We start from the raw sequence: 23,553 nt of genomic DNA on the forward strand, positions 1-23,553 counted from the left end.
CTAAATACATGCGACATTCAATTCAACGGGAATGTATGTATTCTGTTCGAAGCTGAAAACCCAACCCTTTTTGCTGCTGCTTACAGATCTATGTTTCCATTATTAAAATCAGGGGCGGATCCAGGATTTTGGAAAGGGGGGGGGCGTAGTATTAAAGTTTGCCGAGCGGAGCGAGGCGAAAAAAATTTTGGACCTTTTTTTGGCTAAAAAACATAAAATAAGTGTAAAAAGCATTTTATAGTTAAAGTGTAGGGGTTAGATATTTTTGGTGCCGTATTCTCTCCATCAATTGTCTATTATGAAATGATTGGATGAATCCAAAGCTATGTACTAATTAATATATTTGATGTGGGATTTGTCAGTAAAAAATGGACATGGAAAATTCTCGTTTGTTGTATGGTTAGTTAGCATAACCTCACATGCAGATTTCTTGTTGTAAACAAGATATACGGCTATTCAATGAAATTTTCAATACGACCGACACGAAGAAAGACAAACAAGCAATTTTCATCCAAATGTTTGGTTGAAATGTTTCACCTAACAAGGGAAGTGAGGGGTTCCAAATGAACTAAAGGCTACGAATGAGTCGGAAATGACAATGAAGTTGTGAATGACGGTCGACACATGGAGACATATAGGCCACACCCAGCAGGCAGGTTGCAGTCGGGCTTTGAAAAAAGTATTCAGTATATCAGTTCGACGAAACAGACATTCCGGTCAGATATGGGATTCACATGCAACCCCCCCAAAAAAATTTCGCCCGTTTTTTATTCATCATGTTTATTTAATGCTAAATAATTCTGTTGAAAATATTTTTTTCTAATAGCAAAAAAGTGGACAAGATTATTGTTTTCAATCCAGATACGGCCAGAATTTTTGTTTAAGGCAAAAATCCGGGTCAGAATTTTTTCTCTAAAATATCTCAGACTGCCCCCTCAGATCAAATGGTCCGTACCTTAGACTTTAAATCTATATCTAGAGCTTACTGACTGGGGTCACTATTCAGCAATGTTATTAATGGGCTGGGGCGTGTGGGGTTAAACATGTTTTCGTAGGTAAATAATATTGCTGTGGAACTTTTTTTTCATTAGAGTGTAATAGAGTATTACTTTCTGTTGGGTTGGATTGTGAAATAGAAGTCAATACGTTCTTGCTCAATACTTTGTCGCTTTGAAGGCGTCATGCTTGTCATCCTCAGCCTAAGCAATGTGTTACTGTAATTTGAATTTCAAAATGACTGAGTGACGTTTTTTTTCGACGAACTGGTCAACTCCACAGTAGAGAATCACATGACTTTGACATAATCAATAATATATTACAGTAAATACGAGCGAACAATATCTTTATAAGTAAAGAATTGTCGCATAAAAATTAAATACACGGGAAATGGCAAAGTCCACGAAGTCTAGTCTGATTAATCATTATATTTTAGTTTCATGCCTTTCTTTGCGAAAGAGAAATAACTCTAGAATATCCTATGCATAAACAAGCGGCGGAAGATACAGGGGTACATTCAAAACTTATGTCGAGGGAAACTGACAATGCCAAAGCAAAAAAGAAAAAAAGAAAGACGACGAACAGAAATCTAAAGAGCAACATTTTTCAATCCTTGGACATAGAAAATGACCTTTTCTAGTGAAAACGAAATTTCCTATATGGTAAGGTTTTAAACCTGAATAGTGAATATCAAACTTTATCAAACCTTTAACAAGTCTTACATGTCTCGTAATTTAACTAAATCTGCATATCTCATTGATTGACAAAGACAGGCCCCGTCCCATCCATTTTATGCATCCTAGCAACAACCAAATTTCATCTTCTCATCTTATATCGTAAATACATTCTTATTCCGTAAAGAATACACTGAATTTCTAATTACTTTCCGGTTAAGAGGTATTGAAATGTATTAATTCTTCAGGGCATTCGCACATTATCAATTTGATTAAGCATCGACATGTCCAGCGGCAGATATTACTGTCTTTTTCCGGATAAGAAATTATTGATGCGGGAAAAAATTAAAAGAAATAGATTCTTGTTTAACACAACTATGATCTGTGTATGAAACGTCTGAAATAAACACGGAAACAAGAAATTCATCTTGAAGAATAAAAGAAGCTTTTTATCTCACTTTATTCATTTTTCATTTGATATATAGTTTTATTTTCAATCCTTTGAAATGAAGACACCAATATGTTTTTTTTTTTAAATGTTTGAAAAGAAATGGTAGTGTCAGCCATATCAAATGCAAAGTTCAACCATTCATTTATGAGCTTGTGTGCTCACGAAAGTATGGCTATAGATAGGACAAACAAGACAAAAAGAGAGAGAGAAAAATAGAAAAGCTCTCACCATGCATCCTGTATACATCTTTTGCTGGCATGATTTCACCTCATATTGAAATAAGAACAGAAGGAGATCATGAGCTTCAAGCAGGCTTTTTTTGTGATGTCATGGATCTTCATCCGGATATGTCTGTTATGTTCCCACCCACATTACCTTCATTCAACTTTTAATTAGCACATGTTTGTTCCTTTAGTAATATGCTTATCCTTTATTAAGGTAGTTAATAAATTAAGTTCAGATAATAATATTTCAATAGAAGAACATGTCGAAACTGATGATTTGAGAGTTATTGAGAGTTATTGAGGGTTATTAGTTTTTATTACATATACTACAAATACTGTAGACTACCTTATTTTTGCAAACAGATTTTTGGTTTTCAGTTCTCTCCAGTTAACTTTGTGTTGATTTATTTTTTTTATTGTCGTTACTTTCCAACATTGAGTATTCTTACGAGAGGAGATCCAAGTTTGACATATATGGGACAACTTATATTTGAGGTATTTTCTACTCATTATATAACATGAATAAACTGTTGACACAGAGATATGTCTCGCCTGTCCGCATAAAATTCAGAAAAAGACAATCTGATGGACAGCAACATTGATTATAAATTCAAAGTTGCTGGACCATGATCTTGTGGGCTAGGTCTAGAAATGCCTCAAAAAAGCCAGCAAACAGATATGTACTGATAGTAATGCAACACCATACAAAATATCATTGATCTATCGCAAGTAGATCTTATCAAACTAACTCAAGCAGAAAACTTAACATTGAATATTACTTATTAATTCTAAGTCACTGGACCACGATCTTGTGGGCAGGGCCTAGAAATGGTTGACAAACTGAGATGTACAGATAGTAATGCGACTTCATACAAAATATCATTGATCTATCACAAGTAGAACCTATCAAACTAACTTAAGCAGAAAACTTAACATTGAAAATTGATTATTAATTCAAAGTTGCTGGAACATGACCTAGGGGGCAGGGCCTCGAAATAGTCGTCAAATTGATATGTACTGATAGTAATGCAACTTGATATTAAATATCAATGATCTATCACAAATAGTTCCTATCAAACTAACTTAAGCAGAAAACTTAACAATTTTTGACGCCACCGTCGCAGCAGGAAAAACGATCCCTATGTCTCAATTTCCACGACTTTCGTCGCAGGCAAGACAATAATCTGCTCACAAAAGTATGTTGGTTTACAGTAGTGTGTTTACATAAACCGAATCTTTAGTTCCAACCAATTTGATACTTATCAGAAAGTCGATCATTTCAATATTAGGGCCTTTAAGAAAGGATGTATGGCAAAGTTATTGAAATAATGAATGAGAGATCATATGTTTAATATTTTTATTCATCCTAAAATATCTTTGTCATGGTGAGAATATTAATGAATGAATCACAGAAGCACATAATAACAAAATACAAAATGTAAACATGTTTATGAAATGTATAACAATTAGGTACATGAAAATATGAAAATTACTATTAAATCAAATTGTGTTCAGAATGAATCTTATCAGTCTTAGGTCTATTGTACTTTACTAATGAATAGGTTTAATTCTAATTCAATAAACAAAATGAAAATAAAACTTAAAAACAACTTTTTCTGCTAAAGCTTCTTCTATGGGGTCTAGGGTAATGGGTTAACTTCCCAAAAAGAACTCTATATCAAATATCAAACTGTGGATGGTTGTGATTAAAAAAATATTGTCCTGCAACACTTATCGTGTTTCAATAGTAGATATTCAATATGTGACAGTACCTAAGTTTTCTATTCTTTATGCAAGATACACAGGATAAAGTATCTTCCTAATGACAGGTACTTTCCTGAAGAATATCTCCATAAAATAACATAAAAATAACAACATGCTCTTTAATATAACAATGTAGACATTGTGCATATCATTACAATTAAAAATAAAATGCTTCGCTGAGTGCAGCCTGATACGACTGCAGATGTCGATCCCTGAACAGTTGGGGCAAGTTTGGACACAATATTCAAGCTTGATACTGTCTGAATTTGGATTGTGATCAAATTTTTGACATAATATAGGTTTCTGACACAAAATAAATGTGGTCAAAGATCTTAAAAATCTATTGCGCAATACTTTCAATTGAAGATTTCTTCTTGAAACTTTTCAAAATATTTGAAATTTCAAAAATTTTGAAGAAAAAAAATTGGGAAAAAAAGTCCCCCCCCCCCCAATCTTTTTGACCACCCTTGGAGTAATTACCCCTAAACTCAATCCCAGCCTTTCCTTTGAGGTATGTAACCTTGTAGTACAATTTTAGAGAGATCCTTACACTTAAACACAAGTTATTGTCTGGAAACTAGAAAAATGCTTGTTTTTGGCCCCTTTTTTGCCCCTAATTCCTTTATGTTTGGAGCAATTACCCCCAAACTCAATCCCAGCCAACCCTTTGTGATATGGAACCTTGTGGTACAATTTCAGTGAGATCCATACACTTACATACAAGTTATTGTCCGGAAACTACGAAAATGCTTGTTTTTGGCCCCTAATTCCTAAACTGTTGGTACCATAACCCCAAAAGTAATCCCAACCTTCCTTTTGTGGTATTGAACCTTCTTGAAAAATTTCATAGAGATCCATTCATTTAAACTAAAGTTATTGTCCGGAAACCAAATGTGTATTCGGACGACGACGACGTCGACGCAGATGACAACATCATAGAATTATACGAACCCAAAAAATTTGTTGCGGTCGTATAAAAACAGCAGTTGTGAAAGTTTTTTTTCAAAGTATTTAGATATTTGTGGATTTTAGTATCGTTTGTGGGTTTACAAATCTTGCGGATTATAGTACTATTTGTGGGGTTACAAATCTTGTGCATTATAGAATTATTTGTGGGGTTACAAATCTTGTGGATTTCATGGGTTAAGGTTAACCATTAATGTAAGTGTTTAAGAAAATCCTAATTTTCTGCAGGCTTGTATGGAGAATTTGTTAAAACCATGAAATCTATTGCTAGTATCCATTAAAATAAATGTTTTCCTCAATCCACAAAAAAATTGGTACCCACAAAAATTAAAAGAATCTGCAATATGTAAAACTTATTGAATAATATGGTTTTAGCAAACCAAAGCATTCAGAAAAATTTGTACCCACTTTACAAATCACACCTATATTAACATGAGAAAATCTAGAGACAGAAATGGACAAACACATAAACTGTCCTGATGATGATGACGACGATGAAAAGGTTAATGATATCACATACAGTATTGAATGGTGAACACTATCATTATATTGGCAAAAATAACAAATATCTACAATCAGATACACATCCCTGCTCCTTTTTCAAAATTGAACTTGGATGGATGTTTAATCAGTTATTAAAAAGGATATTAACTATACTAAGCTCTTTATTACAGCTATGTCTACTCAAAATCTAAAAGTATTTACACATCTCTCCCTTACATAAGAGTTTAAGGTATCTCTTAAACACTGAAATGTCAGAAATATTTCAAGTATCAGACAGAAGTGATTTCATTCTGATCAGCTTAGATGAGTATTAATGCAATCCTCTACAAATATCACTTTCTTCCTTTGAAAAGCATAGACTTTTAGACTTATTAAGCAAAAAACATTTTTTGGTAAGGCCAATATAAAAAATATTCTTTGAAATGTGAAAAATGAGATGAAAGTAAATACTAACAACTTTTAAAGTCCTGAGAGTAGTATAATAATTACCATAAACATCAATAACCATAACTCTAATTGTGCATGTTTAAATCCAAATAAATTAAATATTTAAAACAATTTTTCATCATAACTGACTGTTGACAGAATCTAATGTAATGTCTGGGCTGGACTGTTCTTTGGTTAAGTCTTTTGAAGTACGATTTGTACGAATCGGAGGGACAGAGTCTTTATCAGCAGCATCACAGATTCTTTGGACTAGAAAGTTAAAAGGTTCTGGTCTGTCAGCATATACATGATGTCCAGCACCTCTTACAACCTGAAATCAAACAGATGCAATGAGATTTTCTTCTTATATTCTTAGCATTTGATATTCATTTAATAAACTGTTAACACAGAGATATATCTCACCTTTTTGTTATTTTGATAGTAAAATGTAAATGTTGAAATTAAAATAGCAATACTTTAACATTTAAGTTATGCAAAATATTCAAAGTCAATGAACCTTGACTGAAGTTACAGGGCCAAACAATCTCCATGGAAATGAGATGTGCCAATGCTAATACAACTGCATACCAAATATCATTGACCTACCACTATTGGTTCCCCATAAACTGACCTAATCACAAACTAATACATGTAAACTAACCAAAATTTGCAAAGTCATTAGACCATGACAATGGGGGTGGGCCAAATAATCTTCATGGAAATGAAATGTGCTAATGCTTATACAACTCCATGCCAAATATCATTGATCTACCACTAATAGTTCCATAAACTGACCTAATCACAAACTAATACATTGTTGACGCTGCCACCGCCACCATAACAACATACCTGTGTCTCGCTTTTTGACTCCTTCAAGGCGAGACAAAAATCTACAGTGATTTTTGAATATTTTCTATTCAAATTTTCCCCCCAAAATCTGAATTTTTGAAATAAAGGATTTACAGTTGAATTTTATCTGAAAAGTGCTCTCAACATATTTAATAGAATAATTCATATGAAAATTTCAGGAAACTGATGCAATGCTCAAAGACAAAAATTCAATTGCAGCATTCTATTTTCTCACAATAGTAAGGATTAGACTATTTCTGTTTCATTGCTTTTGAAAATATAATGATTTGTATGAACTCAAGGTCCGCATTAGGATGTGTTCAGGGCTAGTCCAGGGATTCATCACTTTTTATAGTGGGGAGTCCCATCTGATTCTACAGAGTACATACATGTAGAACATCTTTTTGTATAGTTCTGATCTGAGCAATGGAATTCTATTTGGTACTTATTGGGTAGTTGACCTCTGACAGCCTTTTTAGGTTTGACCTGCTGGGTCTTCCATGAATGGAATGTCAGGCTGATCAAAGTGTCAGAATGGGATTTTAACATTGGATAAGTTAACAGAACATATTAAACAAACAAAACAAATTTTTTGTACCCCTCAAAGTCCTTATATACCAATACATGTAGTAGTACTGTCCAAAACAGAAAACCAAGCATTCAAGATGCTTGTACACTCCATAACAAGAACCTTGCAATCAAATAGCAAAACTAATGACTGATATATGTATTGACTTAAATTGGGTAACAAATTATGAAACGTTTATACAAACAAAGCAAGCAAGCCAACCAAACCTTTAAACTACCGGTACAAGCATTATGAAAATAGCTCTAAAGGAATGTAGTAATGGGTAATTGCTGTAAGGACAATTATAAAATTTTTGTCTGCTAATACTCATTCAAATTTCACTACAATGCAGTCCTTAAAATTAGACAAATAAATAAAACAAAATTACTAGTCCACAAGATTACATCCAACAAATTCTTTTCAATATATACTAACATCTGTCCATTATTATTTTTATATGAGTAACATAAAATTAGTCAATTATATATTTCTATGAATGCACTTGATGCAAAGTTTAATAAAGGGGTGTCAGTAGAAACTCAAAACACTAAACCTTTTATAATGTTAACCACATCCAATTTACCTGTACATCTACGTAACTCTCATGGCGTAAATATTTAGCATGAAATCCAGTATTACTATCTACCCATGATCTTGAACCATAAATAAATGTTACTGGAAGATCAGTTCTGATGTCTGCTATTCTGTGCATCATTGGTCTCTTTGCCCAACCAAATGAGGTATTCATGGTTTTGAATGCAGACTCACCACTGTAAAAAAATAAATAATTTGAATATTTAAAACTCAGTGCTGAATATAAAGTCATCAAAGTTATTTAGACAGTTGTTGTTCTTGTTTTATATTTTTCTTGAGGGAGGGGTATCATAATTTCATTTTTTTTCATTTTTATTGGGTTTGTGAGTGTAATTTATCCAATTATCATTTAATAAAATTGAGAATGGAAATGGGGAATATGTCAAAGAGACAACAACCCAACAAAAGAGCAGACAACAGCCGAAGGCCACCAATGGGTCTTCAACGCAGCGAGAAAATCCCACACCAGGAGGTGGTCCTCAGCTGGCCCCTAAATAAAATTGTGTACTAGTTCAGTGAAAATGGACGTCACACTAAACTCCAAAACATATAAATGAACTAAAATTAAAAAACATACAAGACTATCAAAGGCCAGAGGCTCCTGATTTGGGACAGGCGCAAAAAAATAAACCATGTTTTCTTCATGAAGGGATTGAATTAAATACTGTATGGAAGTAAACCCCCTTTCCTAAAAAAAAATCCTTTAACACAATAGCATTTAATGTTCACATCATTTGCCACATGATTTTGTAAATTGAAAATCTATTAGAAAAACAAAGGATATGGGGTATCAATCCATGATACAAGATCAGTACATGCAAAGCAAAAAACACACAAAAAGCAAAGGAATGATTAAAGTTACAAAAACAGGTAAAACTGTGAGCTACTGCTCACTGATGATACCCCCGCCGAAATATTTCGGTAAACAGGAAGTTGTTGAGTGATGAATCTGAAAACGCACCACACAGTATAGGTGACTTATATAAACCCTGAAACCAAATTTTAGAAATCTTTGTCAAGTAGTTCCTGAGAAAAATGTGACGAAAATTTTCAACTTGGCTATCATGTGTAAAATAATACAAGTGTTCGGTAAACAGGAAGTTGTTGAGTGATGAATCTGAAAACGCATCACACAGTGTAACCTACTTATATAAACCCTGAAACCAAATTTCAGAAATCCTTGTCAAGTAGTTCCTTAGAAAATTGATGAAAATATTCATGGGACGGACGGACTGACGGATGGACTGACTGAAGGACAGACAGAGGTAAAACAGTATACCCCCACTTTTTTAAAGCGGGGGTATAATAAGCACAAATTATTAATAAATTGCTTGACACAGGAATGAATAGGATCTAACAAATGATCAACTCACTGCACTAAAGTTGTGTGTAGAAGATGGCTGATAAATTGTTATCAAGCCAATGGCTAGGTATTCAACATGTTCAATTGCACTTGGTACAATCATATCTCCAAACTGAAATTTATACCCTACTAAGGTATATATATGCTTCCTTTAAATTTTTATGTTTGATGGTAACAATGAATTATGAAACCCATGATCAAACTCCTTTCTACCTGAACTCCTTTCTTTTTGACAAACCCTGAAAACTGAAAACCACAACTGGTAATACAAGATTAATATATGGGTTTATTCTAAAATTATAATTTCAACTTATATCTATTGTGTATTATGTATGTATTTTTGTAATTGAAATTTGCTCATTGTTGAAGGCTGTAATTTGACCTATAATTGTTAACTTCTATGTCATTTGGTCTCTGTTGGAGAATTGTCTCATTGGCAATCATACCACATCTTCTTATTTTTATATTTTGTCACCATGTTTGACTGCTTGTGTAAATCCTTCCTTCTGGTGGGGTTTGTGTTGCTCAGTCATTAGTTTTTTACATAGTATTTTGTAGACTGTTTTTTTTATCAAAGTAATAATTGGAGATACCCATAGTTCGACTCAAACAAATACTGTTATTTGACAGACCAACAGACACAACTCCTGCTTAGCTTGGTAAGGCTAAAATAAATACAGATGAATATGAGTAGGGAATCGACTTTTCAGTCTGATATCAATGTATCTGTATGAAATGGTATTTTATTATTATGAAAAAATCATATTTGGTAACTTTTTCATCCTGTGCTTGTTGAATGAGAAAGAAAATAGGTTATTGGCTTTCAATAACCAAACAATCTAAGCATGATTCAGGTATATCCCAGATTTGAGTATATTTAGATTTCTCTTCATTTTCTTTTATTTCCATCTTTTTCATTTTTCGGCAAAAGAATACAAAAGATTGAAGACTCCTATTGAGTAGTTTTGAGTAATTCAATTCCTGTGATTTCATTATTTTTCATGGGATACCAATTTTTGTGGATTTTGTGGGTGCTGATGAACCATCAATTTGAATATTCAATGATTGAAGTACAAATTTCCTGTAGGTTTGTATGCAGATTTTTGTAAAACCAGAAAAATTAAATATCAACAAAAATACCATATTTCCTTAATCCACGAAAATGGTACCCAAAAAAGTAAATGGATCCACAATAATCCTTAAGCTCATTAATATATGACTACAGTAAATTAATTATAAAACATTTAAAATAATTTTTCGTAATTTATATATCGCTATTAATCTGTTATGGTGATCAAAGATTATCTTCGGTAAACACTCATTGATATAAGGATTGTCATAAATCAATATATAGTGGTCAGTGACAGGAAATTTATTTACAGGTGTATTGTCAGATAAACCTGTGATTTATTTTTAATCCCTGAGGTCATATATTGATATACATGTATTTGTTTGAGATAACTTACACAATTTAAATGCTTTTGTTAACCTTTTGACCTAAAATTTGGTTTGAGACAATCAAATTTTAACTCATTAAATTTGGACTCATCAGGAGTCGAAATACATATTTATTTATGAGACCAGGGGAAAATTTTGACTCATATGAAATTTCAGGTCAAATGAGTTTGAGACAACAAGAGAGTTAACTGTATATAATGTAGATATAAATGATTTTCTATATCAGGTTATAAAAATTTCAAATTAACATTTCATTTTGCATTTTGTGTGTTTATTGTACATTGTACATTACTTGATTGCTGTTTTTAACAAACACTTGTAGTGTTATAAGTAGCAAATCTGACCACAACTAAACAATCCATATTGATATGTTTTTAATACAAGTTAGTATACCTTGGGGTCTGTGCATTACAATGGTAAATGTAATCAAATATCGTATCATCCTCTTCTGATTCACCAAACTTTCTTTGTAAATCAGGTCTAAATTTCTTTACTAGGCCTGGTCCTGAAACATTTTAATGTTTTTTTTTAATAATATTTTTGACAAAAAAAATGTTTGAAGTCGATTGATTAACATTTTTACTTGAAATAATGAATTAAACTTACCTTTCGATGTTACATACGATTGGATTTCTCTCTCACTGATATGAATAGTAGGAGACATGTAATATACTTAAATGAATTAACAATGGGTCTGTAGAAATACCACAAAGGACCTCCTTAGTGCACTAAGAACAGGATTCCGCATTAGGGACCAGATGGGATGATATAATTAGCACAAAGGAATAAAATGTTGAAGTAGACTATGTTAAAATAAATAATTAACAAGAATGTGTCCATATAACACGGATGCCCCACTCCACTCGCACTATCATTTTCTATGTTCAATGGACTGTGAAATTGGGGTCAAAACTCTAATTTGGCATCAAAATTAGAAAGATCATATCAAAGGGAACATGAATTGTGTACTAAGTTTCAAGTTGATTGGACTTCAACTTCATCAAAAACTACCTTGACCAAAAACTTTAACCTGAAGCGGGACAGACAGACGGACGAATGGACCAGAAAACATAATGCACCTTCTTCTATCGTAGGTGGGGCATAAAAATTTTATAATTATATCTTTAATAATTACGAAGTTACTTAAAGCTTTATCGACATGTGCCACAATCAACTGATTGTCACCTGTGTGTAATCGATTGAAATTCATGTTCATTCAACCAGGACCAGTTTATTACGCATGTGTATACAGGTTGAGCATGTACTATACCCAAATGCGCACTATACACCCCAAAAGACGGTATATGTTATATCAGCATGTTCTATTTTTTTCTATTTTTATGTGTTTTGTATTTGGTATAAAACATTGAAATTTTGGATAAGGACAAATGAAATTTAAAAAGAAACATATTTCACTCTGGATACTCTATTGAACATAAAAAAGCTTCTGTCTAAGCTTCATAAATTCCATGAAGGTTTGACAAACTTATTGACATTCTTTTCTTCATGTAAACTGCGAAAAAAAAACTGAATCCATTTAGAAATCAGTAAAATACGGCAAACGAAATTGTAAAAATATCCATGATCGTTAGAATTTATTAATATATTGATTCTTGTTTATAAATTAGAGGCGATCCCATCAGCAGTATTTGTAATTTTCTTATTTCAAATACATAATGAAATTTTACACATTTGTATATGAAACTTTTCTTTTTTACAGACAATAAAGACAAAAAATACTTTATCTGTTGGTGTTTCTACTGGAATAATAAAAGAAAAACAAATGCAATTCACGATTGGCTTGTTTTTGTCAATGTTACAGATACGAGAAAACTATTTTTATTATAAAGAAATCCCCCAAAAAATTAACGCAAGAACATGTACACTCAAGGAAATCATTTAAAAGTTGAAAATTTGGAAATTACTGTATTTGCCAAATACTATTGCAGGAAAAGAAATAAACCAGACATTATGTATAAAAAAATTCTGAGTATTATTTCAATTGAAAAGCTGAAGAATTGTAACACTAAAGAATTTATTGCCAAATCTCAAAATCACATGTCACCACTGTTGCCCAATTCTTTAGCGTGTTTTATTTTTACTGACAGGACGGGCCAAAGGAGTCACATAATTACACAATTGTCGGTGATATGAAATTCGTAACTTAATGTTAGCATGTTTTAATCAATCTTATCAACACCATAATTCCATAAATTCACAATTACAAACAAAATATATTGAAAAGAACATTTTTTTATGGTTGCAATTTTGATTGAATTGATAAGTATACTTTCCTTTTAATTTACTTTTACAAATTGTGACTTGGATGGAGACTTGTCTCATTGGCACTCATACCACATCTTCTTATATCTATTTACATATATAACATTCTGTGCGTATTGCCTGACAATACATAGTCCCCTACCGGTTAAAAATTCATTGTACTGGAACAAAATGCTAACTTGATCTATAACTTGTCATGGTGTAAACTATATAACAAATATCAAGTCAAAATCTTCAAGCATGACGAAAAAAAATGTGGAAAATTGATTATTTGAGTGAATTTTCTAAGTCCAAGGACCATAACTCTGCACAAAATCATTAGACCAGACCAAAATTCAAACTTGATCTGTAACTTGTCATGATAAAACTATACATATATTCTGAAGTCTTCATGATAAATGAAAACATTTTGGTTGACATCTTTATATATAAACTGACATTATGTATGAACTGACTGACATATAATAAATATTTCTCTGGAATTAGAGACTCCTTTAAATATTTTAATTCCCTGCTAGTGAAAAACTATAAATTTAAAATAGCGAGCATAAAACTTGAGAACCGCAACATATAAAAATTTTTCTGTGCATGTTGATTGATGGATATTTTATTTTGATCGGTACCAAAGTCAATGAAACTCTTGTGTATTTGAAGTACTACAAGTAGGGGGAAATATCAACACACAACAATGTTTAAATTTTAGACCGGCGTTACCAGTTATATATGAGGGTTTGAATGGGGGTTTAACTCTAGAAATATTTATTTTTAATTCTTTTTGCCCTTAATTTGATTTTCCTTTATTTTATATTTTAGCACCAATTTATATATCTATTCTTTAAAATTAATTTCAGGGCATTTTTCTGTTATCTATAAACCTCATATACTAGGAAATTATTCTCACACAAAATTAAATAATTTACCTGATTCAATGGTCAAGTGATTCGATCGGGGAAGAATCGTGAGTTGGATCATCATCTATTTTACTGATTTTGTTTGCAATGGGGTATGATTAAAATTAAATAAATTTGTCAGCTTCAATTGTGTCAATTTTTTTTTTACTCCAACATAATTTAGATTACAGAAAACTACCGCAAAGGGAATTAACTATGGGAGGGAAATGTTTGCATAAGTCAATAAATCAATGAATCAATAACCACAACCAGACGGTACAAGTCGGTATATTAGCGTTTAGTAGCGAGTCTGCTGCATTAAGTGGAAATCGTTTACAAGATTTAAAAGGTTTTTTTTTTTTTTTTATTTTTTTTTTTTTTTACCGAGGCGCCTCAACGTAAGCTACACCAATGCCTTCAAACCTCTTTTTAATCATACAAATACAAATGTATACCATACTTAAATTGTTGAATTCTGACACATAACAACATTCTATCATACCCTTACCATGCTTATGTTTAAGATAAATGTATTTTCAAACATCAGAAAAGTATAAACCATTGTTATCCTTTGCCAAAACACTATATGAATTCACATCCTTCATTTTCCTAGTTATTTATGGACAAAAATGATAGATAAATTTAGATATAAATAAGAAGATGTGGTATGAGTGCCAATGAGACAACTCTCCATCCAAGTCACAATGTATAAAAGTAAACAATTATAGGTCAAAGTATGGCCTTCAACACGGAGCTTTAGCTCACACCAAACAGCAAGCTATAAAGGGCCCCAAAATGACTAGTGTAAAACATTTCAAACAGGAAAACTAACAGTCTAATCTATATAAAAAAAGAGAAACACTTATGAACTACACCAACAAATGACAACCACTGAACAACAAGCTCCTGACTTAGGACAGGTGCATACAAATGCAGGGGGTTTAAACGTTTTAACAGTCGCCAATGTACATTTTTAAATATTTTTCTTAATACTTTTCTTTTTAACAAAATATTCAATTCCTTTATTACATGTATACTAACCCCAAGGCCCAGCAACTCTAAGAACTGCAAGTGGATTAAACGGAGAAATGACAGCACCAATAACTCTTATCCATGTAGGAATCCGATTTGCAGAGTCTGGTGGTTTATCTGGGAATCCCCATGGATCTGCCAGCACTAAATGTTTCACTCTTTCTGGATATTTCAGGGCATAAGAAGAAGACACATAAGCTCCAAGGCTATGTCCAAGCAACACAAATTTATCAAGTTTCATTTGTTTTCTCCATTCTTCTAATGATTCTACAAATTCATCTTCCGCCTGCTCTGGTGTGTAACTAAATGTTGGTCTAGAACTCCGACCGAACCCAAGTAAATCAAATGCATATAAAGGTCTATTGTTGGCAAGTTCATCTATATTACGGGACCATAAGCCGATCCCTCCCCCCATGCCATGGACCATGACCAATGGCATATTTTTATGGTCCTTATTTACTGTCATAGTCCATAATCTATGTTGTTTTGAAGGAAGATATACATACTTTGTATCAAATGCCAATTTTATGAATTCTGAAATATAAAAAATCGGATAGAATAAACAAAAAATATAGAAATTTCAGAAATTATTGTGTAATTCAAGTAGAAAAATCTACATAAAATGTGTAATGAGCATTACGACAAACAATATAATATTTTTCATACTTATGAAAATGATGAAGGTATAGACTGAAAATACATTCTGTAAAAGAACATGTTATTAAAACATAGGGGGAAAGTTTTACAGGAGTTGAACATTGTTGAGTAACTGAAGGCAACTTATTTAGATATGCATATCAGATGTTGAATATTCATGAGCTATATTACATATACTGTACGTATTGATTATTGATATACTGTTTAGTTAAAATGATTGACTGATGGATACTAATTTAAATTATATAAACGTCCAGTTGCAAATTTTACACACATGTTCAGGACAGTAATGGCATGAGTATTTTATATGAACTTATTATGAATATGACCAGTTTTGTTCTAGACAGGCATCCTGTGTTTGATTTTTAAAGTGCTAACTCACAAGGTAACAGTCAGCACCAATACAAAAAGACATGTTACCTAAAATATACCGGTAATTTTTACTCCAAGCTGACCAGTCTTTGCTTTTACTTCCAAATGCAGCATAGTTTGCCATGTTTGCAGAGAAACAGCAAATTCAAATTTGAAAGTCTTCTGTTTGATCTGGCCAGTGGCCAAGGTTAGAAATACATAGGATCCAGTAGTCAAGACATGTAGACTACCACGAGCTTATTCTGTTTGTACCTGTTATCTTATCAACTGTTTTTCTTTTGCATATTCAGACTTCACTTATCTCAAATTACACAACCAAATCTCTCAACTTTAATTAAAATGCAACTCATAAGCTTTGATAAGCATCTGTTAATACTAAAAACATTGATGATGACCATCAAACCATATGTACAATAACATGAATAATATACATGTTGTATATACATGATATAAGATATATACAAGATTATACATAAGTGGCAGGAAATTATGACAATGGTTATCCCTAATACATATGTTTTATAGCCTTCAGAGAGAGTTTTGATTTTATTTGAGATATTTCAGTAGTCTATATGAGCTGCGCCGGATAAATATGAAAATATGCAAGTGCACGTCTACATGTACATGTATATGACTTTGATTGAATTTGGAACATTCAAATACGAAATAAAAGATGAATCTTGGTCTGTTTTGTAGGGTTCTTATATCTAGTAAATTTTCAGTCAGACTGTGCATAGAGATTTTTTCAACTCAAAATAAGTTAATATTCATTTGCATAAGGTCGATTTCTATCCGACACAGCTCATACAAGATACATTAATTACAAGTCTAGACTCAATTTCGGGAATGTCTTAACATATTTATATAGCATACATTGGCACATAGAGGCAACTGCCCATAATTATTGTGAGTAGAGAAACCACCATTTTTGGTTGACTTGTTATACCAGTACATACTCTCTCAGATAAATTTACAGTAAATCATTTATTCATACATGTGTGAATGTATGCAAGTTAAGCTGTTAGTTTTCTTGTTTGAATTGGCTTACATTTGTCATTTAAGGGCCTTTATAAAGCTTGCTATGCTGTATGGGTTTTACTTGTTGTTGATGGCTGACGGTGATATATATCATGTATATCATGTATATATATCATGTATATAGTTACCAACTTCTATGTCATTTAGTCTCTGGCATAGAGTTGTCTTATTAACAATCATGTTCGGTGTGAGCCAAGGCTCCGGGTTGAAGACCGTACTTTGACCTATAATGGTTTACTTTTATAAATTTTGACTTGGATGGAGAGTTGTCTCATTGGCACTCATACCACATCTTCTTATATCTATATACCATCTCCTTATTTTTATACTAGTCTAGTATAATTATACATTTAATTTGTCTTGTTCTTTTATATTGTACATACTGTTGAGGAGTTTAGTTTCTGCTTGTGCTAAATGCATCATTGAGGACGGAACCCAAGTAATCCAAGTACTTGGTGATATCCAGCTAAATCTGAAATGATAAATGAAATATTCATTAATAATGCTTTTCTACTGAAAACTAGAATGGTTGTGTATAAGTTTTATATCATTTGGTTGAGACAAACTAAAAAATTCAGCAATTTTTATGTTTATAAAGGGACATAACTCAAGAATGGCAAAAGTGTCGACACCAAATTTCGTACTTAATATGTAGTAATAAGCATTGTGTATAAGTTTCATAACATTTGGTTGAGGCAAACTTAAGTTAGAGAATGGAAACTAAAAATTTTACAATTTTTCCATTTATAAAGGGGCATAACTCTAGACAGTTAAAGTGACGCCACCAAAATTCAAACTTGATCTGTGTTTTGTGGTAATAAGCATTATGTATAAATTTCATAACATTTGGTTGAGGCAAACGGACGGACGAACAAGGGTAAAACTTAATGCTCCCTCCGCTACGGCAGAGTCATAAAAATTATCTTAATCATTTATGTATATATATATATATACTTTAATTTAGACTTGTTTATATATATATCATGTATATATATATATATATATATATATATACGTTTTGTTAAAATATACTTTTTCACTTTTTTTGGTCTTTTGGAAAATGTTGTTTGTGCTGTATTTAGACCCCTCTACCAAGATATTTGTTTTACATGCACAAGTATAAAAATTGCGTTTTTTATCCAACGCAATCATAGGTTTGAACATTGTTTTCAATTTAGACATATATATATGCGCAATGCAAGGCATTGTTGTCTTAGCAGTGAGAAATGAAGTACAGGTTCCAGCCCCGTTCGGGGAGGAAGTAAAGAATCAGATCTACTCTAACATTGTTAGGCTGATTTTCTAGGCAGTTTATAAATATTTTAAAGCATGGTATTTCTTATTAATCATAAGAAATCCGATGGACAAGGTATAATTTGCAGTTGGCCCTACACTTAGGCAGACATACATATATATAAATTTAAAGTGATTGTATGCTTCTAAAAATAGAATAGTATCCTGTAATTATACTAAAGAGAAGAGAAGATGATTATTCCTGTACTCTTAAAAATACTTTAGTGTATTGTGTTAGTGTTAGATGACCTTGTTTAATTTCTATGAGAAGGTAACACCTCCCAAAAAGATAGCTGACTTTTATCAGCTACATGTATAGTTAGATATGTTAGAGGAGGGGATAAGGCATCTGCGCAATGCTAGGCGGTGTTGTCCTAGAAGTGAGAAGTACAGGTTCCAGCCCCGCTCGGGGAGGAAGTAAAAAATCAGATCTTAACATTGTTAGGCTGATTTTCTAGGCACTTTATATATATATATATATATATTATACTAGTATATATAAAATTCGTCTCAAATTTGGCCCAACAATGTAAGATCTTCAAATTTGCATTAGCAATTTTTTTTTCTTCCCTCATCAGCAGGATTCCAACCCTTGTGTCTGTGACATCGTGGCAACAATGCCTGCACTGTGTCCAGGGCCCTAGACCACTCGACCACCTATGCTTCATAAAAATATAGCTTTCAGTGGTTGATGTAATGCCTTTCCTTGTCTGCTTTATCTAGGGTTGTAACACAGTACATGATGTATAGTGGCAAGTAGATGGTGTAACTTTCAGATCAGCTATTTTGTCTGTCGTAAAGGATGATAATGTTAATTTATACCATGCCGCCACATCAAATTTTAATTTTTATAAATATACATGATATATATAAAATATATATATTATAGATTTGTTTTATGTTAAATGAAGTAACAGGGTTTGCCTGTACATCATTTAATCTAGACCAGTTTACGTGTAAGTTGTAACATCCCAGCAAAATATTTTCCTCTTTTCCACACTGTTGTATAGCTCAGGCAACTGCTATTAAGAGTTTTGACTATATACATATACAGTATTTAAAACATAAAACGTATATGATATATGTTTTATGTTTTAAATTCAGTCACACATTAGAACTGCATTTTGCAAAAACACATGAAACATTGTATATATAGTTCCCTTAAAAGGATTCAACCTTTGCTGTTTAATCATAAAGTCCTGCACTTTGTCCAATGCACTAGACCACTCTGACAACTAGTTTACTGATTTTTGACATTTGTTTGCAGATTTTTCAATTTTTTGGACTAAACTCGCTCACAAGATTTGATTTTTTTTTTTTTGATGGTTTTTCTTGTCTGATTCTGATCTTCCATAAAGATCATATTAACACCAGACAAATGGGATATATTTTCAATTACCCCCAAGGGTGACTGGGGAATAGAAGTATGGTCACCATTGGTCTTCCTCCGACCGGCAGTAAAACCCTTGCTAAAGTGGGGCATCCGTTTGGCTGTGCGGGATGTACATATTTGCAGCCATGTCCGGTCAGAATGGGGACGTTAAACTGATGCCTTGTGTACACGTTAAGAACCCTTGCAACAACTCTTTGAGGGGTCCGTAGGTGACCTGTTGCAAGGCTAAATTTCTGTCCCTATCCAATATACCCTCATTTCCCATGCAGTCTAAATTTCTCCGACCTTAATCCCGGACGCCCCTCTTACAGAACCTACCTATTGTATTTATTGTTAATTTGTTCTCGTCCTGAATATGCATGAAATATTTGCCACTGGATGTTAAGCAACCAACAATCAATCAATATATTTTCAATTACATAAAAATAAAGCTACATGTATTTTAGTCAGTTGACATGGTTGATGCTTTTCAGATCATATAATCTGATCAGATATTGTGCACATGCATACCATTTTCTACACAATAAATTATCTGTTCACAATTAATCAGTAATAACAAAATGAATGAGACCAATACTGGGTCTGAACTAGCTACAAATGTACATGAAATCAATTGAAGCTGCATGTATACTGAAGCATAACTGATCATTCCCTTTCATTAAATTTGAGAAATCTTAGTCAAAAAGTTTCCCTGTACAACTACAATGAGTGTTGTAAAATTTCAAACTATCGGCAAACAGGAAGTGGCAACACAGCAGATGAAAAAATTGCTTACATGCTACAACTCAACATTACCAATCTGCAGACCAAATATAAAATGTTTAAGGCAATGACCTCTGACCAGCATCTGTTGTTTAAATTTAGAGGTAAATATGTATGTATTCCCATCCATTCAAGTCAAGAAAACTTTGACGAAAATTGTCCTTATACAATGAGTGTTGAACGATTTCAAACTATCATAAAACTGGAATTGGTTGCACGGCAGATTTAAAAAATGCTTGCTTCAACTCATCATTATCAAGCTGTACACCAAATATAAAATTATTCACTTGCATATATGCATGTGCGCCAAGAAAATTATTACGAAAATTTTCAACCAAAGGTCTTTCAGACAGTCTTGAGCAGTTACTAGTCTGCCTAGTAGAGATTTACAATAACTGTCAGACTCGGCGTCCGAGTACGAGTACGACTACAAATTATACAGGTAAGCTATAGGATAATGTGTAAGCTAATTAATTTTACTGTGTTCAAGCTTTGTGTGGTGATAGGACAAAACCATTTATCAAATTAATTAACTTTTTTTGACTGAAGGATAGAAAGTGCACTTTTTTATGTAAGCTCGCTTACAGATATGTTCTGAATTTAAAAAAATTAACAACAAATATTTATTGCACCAGTTACATGATAATTTTTACCGATAACATTAAAAAACAACCCCCTTTTAAGTTTAAAAAATGGTCCATTCATAACTGATAAATTATCTAAACGGTAATTGGATAATAAATATTGTTCAGGTTTTTTTTAATTATTTTTGTTTTGTTTTGGGGCTAGTTGTTTCATCTGTGTTAAGTCTTAGAGAATAGTATGGTGCACCTTAAGTGCTATATAAATATAAATATTTTCGTTCGCCGGAGATTTAATCTGGTGCGCACCAAATAAAAAAATGGTGCGCACGACTTTCAAACTCGTGCGCAAGTTCGTATAGAGTCAGTCAAACTTTGTTTGGAAGTTATGCTCATGAGTTTTAAGTTGTGTGCACGAGTTTTAAAGTAGAACGCATGAGTTTGCTGAAATTCATAGTCAAGCTCACAAGTTTTAAAGTCGTGTGCACGATTTTCAAACTGGTGCGCACCAGATTAAATCGCCGTCAAACGAAAATATTTATATTTACATGGCACTTTAGGGGCTTTGTGGTAATGCATATGTATATTGCCCATTATTCAATTTTTGAATTTTTGAATTCAGGTTCCTCTAATGCTCATACAGTGATGGGTAGCTCCAGATCCTCATCGGGAGAAAGAGTTTGAATTATTTCATCAGCCGTACACTACATACACCAGAGAACCAGAAAGCCTGAACACAAAAAAAGAGAACATGTAGGAGGCACAACGGACTCACTGCAAAATACCGAGTATCTGTTGAAGATGTTATTGGCAAATTGAAATGTTATAAAGTCATTGGAACTCGTTAGAGGCTTTCTTGTCACACATGTAAAGCCATAGTTAAAGATTGGGATAGTCATTGTTTTGGCAATCCCCTAAATCAATGTTTCAATTAATACTATAATGATTAAAGTACAATGTTTACAATAATTTTATTATTTTGAGATCCCCCTCGTCATTTAAACTGTCTGACTCTGACTCGTATTGGACTCCGGTCTATGTCCTACATTTATTGTAAATCTCTAATAGTAAAATGGTGACCATATGTCCTGTATGTAGATCACACACATTGCTACAACAAATGGATATTTTTTCTGTAGTACTAAGTGCAGCTCACATGTACATGTATGTGATGATTACAATAAACTCAAAAACTAGTTCAACTTAAATACACTTATACACACAACAAATCAATGAAAGGTGCATTTTTTTAAAGTTCAGGCTAATATAATCTTGTATCCAAGTAAAGAAATTGATCAGTACATTTTTAGGTCAGTGTGACAAATCATAACTACATGTACCTGAAGAGTTTTTATTTTCTTCATTAGAACAAACTTACAAAAGTCCTGTGACATGATATGCAGCATCAAATAAAGATCTCAAAAACTGTATCATTGTACCATATTAAACTGTTCTCTCTATTCAGTAGTGGACAAACATATTATGACCCACTGGTCACTGGGTCACAGTGACGTTAATCTGGTTCCACTTATTTACACTGACTTTGTTAAGTACTAGCAATATCGGTTAACCGGATATAAGTCACATTTGTTTTGATGAGTTATTTTTAGAAATTGTTGCATAAGGTATTCACCGGTTGATTTAAGTCTTTTGTGGAGCATTGGGGATAAAAAAAATGTCATTTGTCAAATTTGTCGAATTCATTTGTTTATCAACTACATGACTGGATATTTGTACTTCACATTTTTAAGCCTAAAAAGTATGTTTTCACGAAAATACCTTTTAGAGCTGTCTGCTGTGACCACTTCCTGATCCATAACGACAATAACAGTCGGAACAAAGACGGTTCCATAATTATACGGTACAAAGTTATTTTTCACCCGGATAAAAATATCCGGATATATATGTTAAATCGTGAAAGGCAGAATTTTTTTTTTTTTTGGGAAATGGCATTGGAACATAAATAAACCAATCAACAGAGATACAAAAACAAATTAAAATAAATGAAAAAAGTAAAACATAAACAAAACTTTGACAAAAACAAAAAACGATGGAATATCCAAAAGCACAAAACAAGGCGAGAGAGAAAAAACGTAAAATGCTGGGAGTGTTTCCAAGAAGCAGCTGTTTACACGCATGATATTGGAAATTTATCGAGCTATCTCTGGGGTCTTAGGAGAAAATACTATGCATTGATAATAAATATATTATGATAATAAAGATTCATCAGTGTTTCTTTTCTGCATGATCGTGATCTGGTTATTTTAGGGAGGACCGTGTTGCTCAGTATGCAATGTTCTGTGTATAATTCTTTCAGAATCTGTTTTTTTCTTTTCGTCTTAATCTTTTGGGCATAGTCACGGATTCTTACTATATTTTAGCTAACCGTTAAAGATTTCGCATTTGATCTACGTG

General features: G+C 32.6%; 1 protein-coding gene across 2 annotated transcripts; it reads right to left on the reverse strand.

Annotated features, from left to right (window-relative positions):
- Positions 1 to 3,688: 3,688 nt before the first annotated feature.
- LOC127700404 ((Lyso)-N-acylphosphatidylethanolamine lipase-like) lies at positions 3,689 to 22,966 on the reverse strand. 2 transcript variants are annotated; one of them, XM_052203851.1, is made up of 6 exons: positions 22,918 to 22,966; positions 17,493 to 17,581; positions 15,052 to 15,576; positions 11,231 to 11,342; positions 8,006 to 8,192; positions 3,689 to 6,336 (listed from the first exon to the last, which is right to left on the reverse strand). In XM_052203851.1, the coding sequence occupies exons 1-6, from the start codon at positions 22,953 to 22,955 to the stop codon at positions 6,145 to 6,147; spliced, it is 1,143 nt and encodes a 380-aa protein (XP_052059811.1). In that variant the 5' UTR covers positions 22,956 to 22,966; the 3' UTR covers positions 3,689 to 6,144. The 2 variants fall into 2 exon arrangements, with proteins under 2 accessions (XP_052059811.1, XP_052059809.1); XM_052203849.1 differs by lacking the exon at positions 22,918 to 22,966 and adding an exon at positions 22,517 to 22,718.
- Positions 22,967 to 23,553: the final 587 nt, after the last annotated feature.

This window comes from Mytilus californianus, unplaced genomic scaffold (assembly GCF_021869535.1).
Source record: "Mytilus californianus isolate M0D057914Y unplaced genomic scaffold, xbMytCali1.0.p SCAF_5, whole genome shotgun sequence".
In the NCBI taxonomy this organism is placed as follows: domain Eukaryota; kingdom Metazoa; phylum Mollusca; class Bivalvia; order Mytilida; family Mytilidae; genus Mytilus; species Mytilus californianus.

Coding starts and splice junctions, on each gene's coding strand:
- LOC127700404 (XM_052203849.1), bottom strand. CDS start 22,572: ATGATACAGTTTTTGAGATCTTTATTTGATGCTGCATATCATGTCACA. Junction 11,343..15,051: donor TAGAGTTGCTGGGCCTTGGG/GTTAGTATACAT, acceptor AAAATGTTTCAG/GACCAGGCCTAGTAAAGAAA. Junction 6,337..8,005: donor AGAGTTACGTAGATGTACAG/GTAAATTGGATG, acceptor GTTTGATTTCAG/GTTGTAAGAGGTGCTGGACA.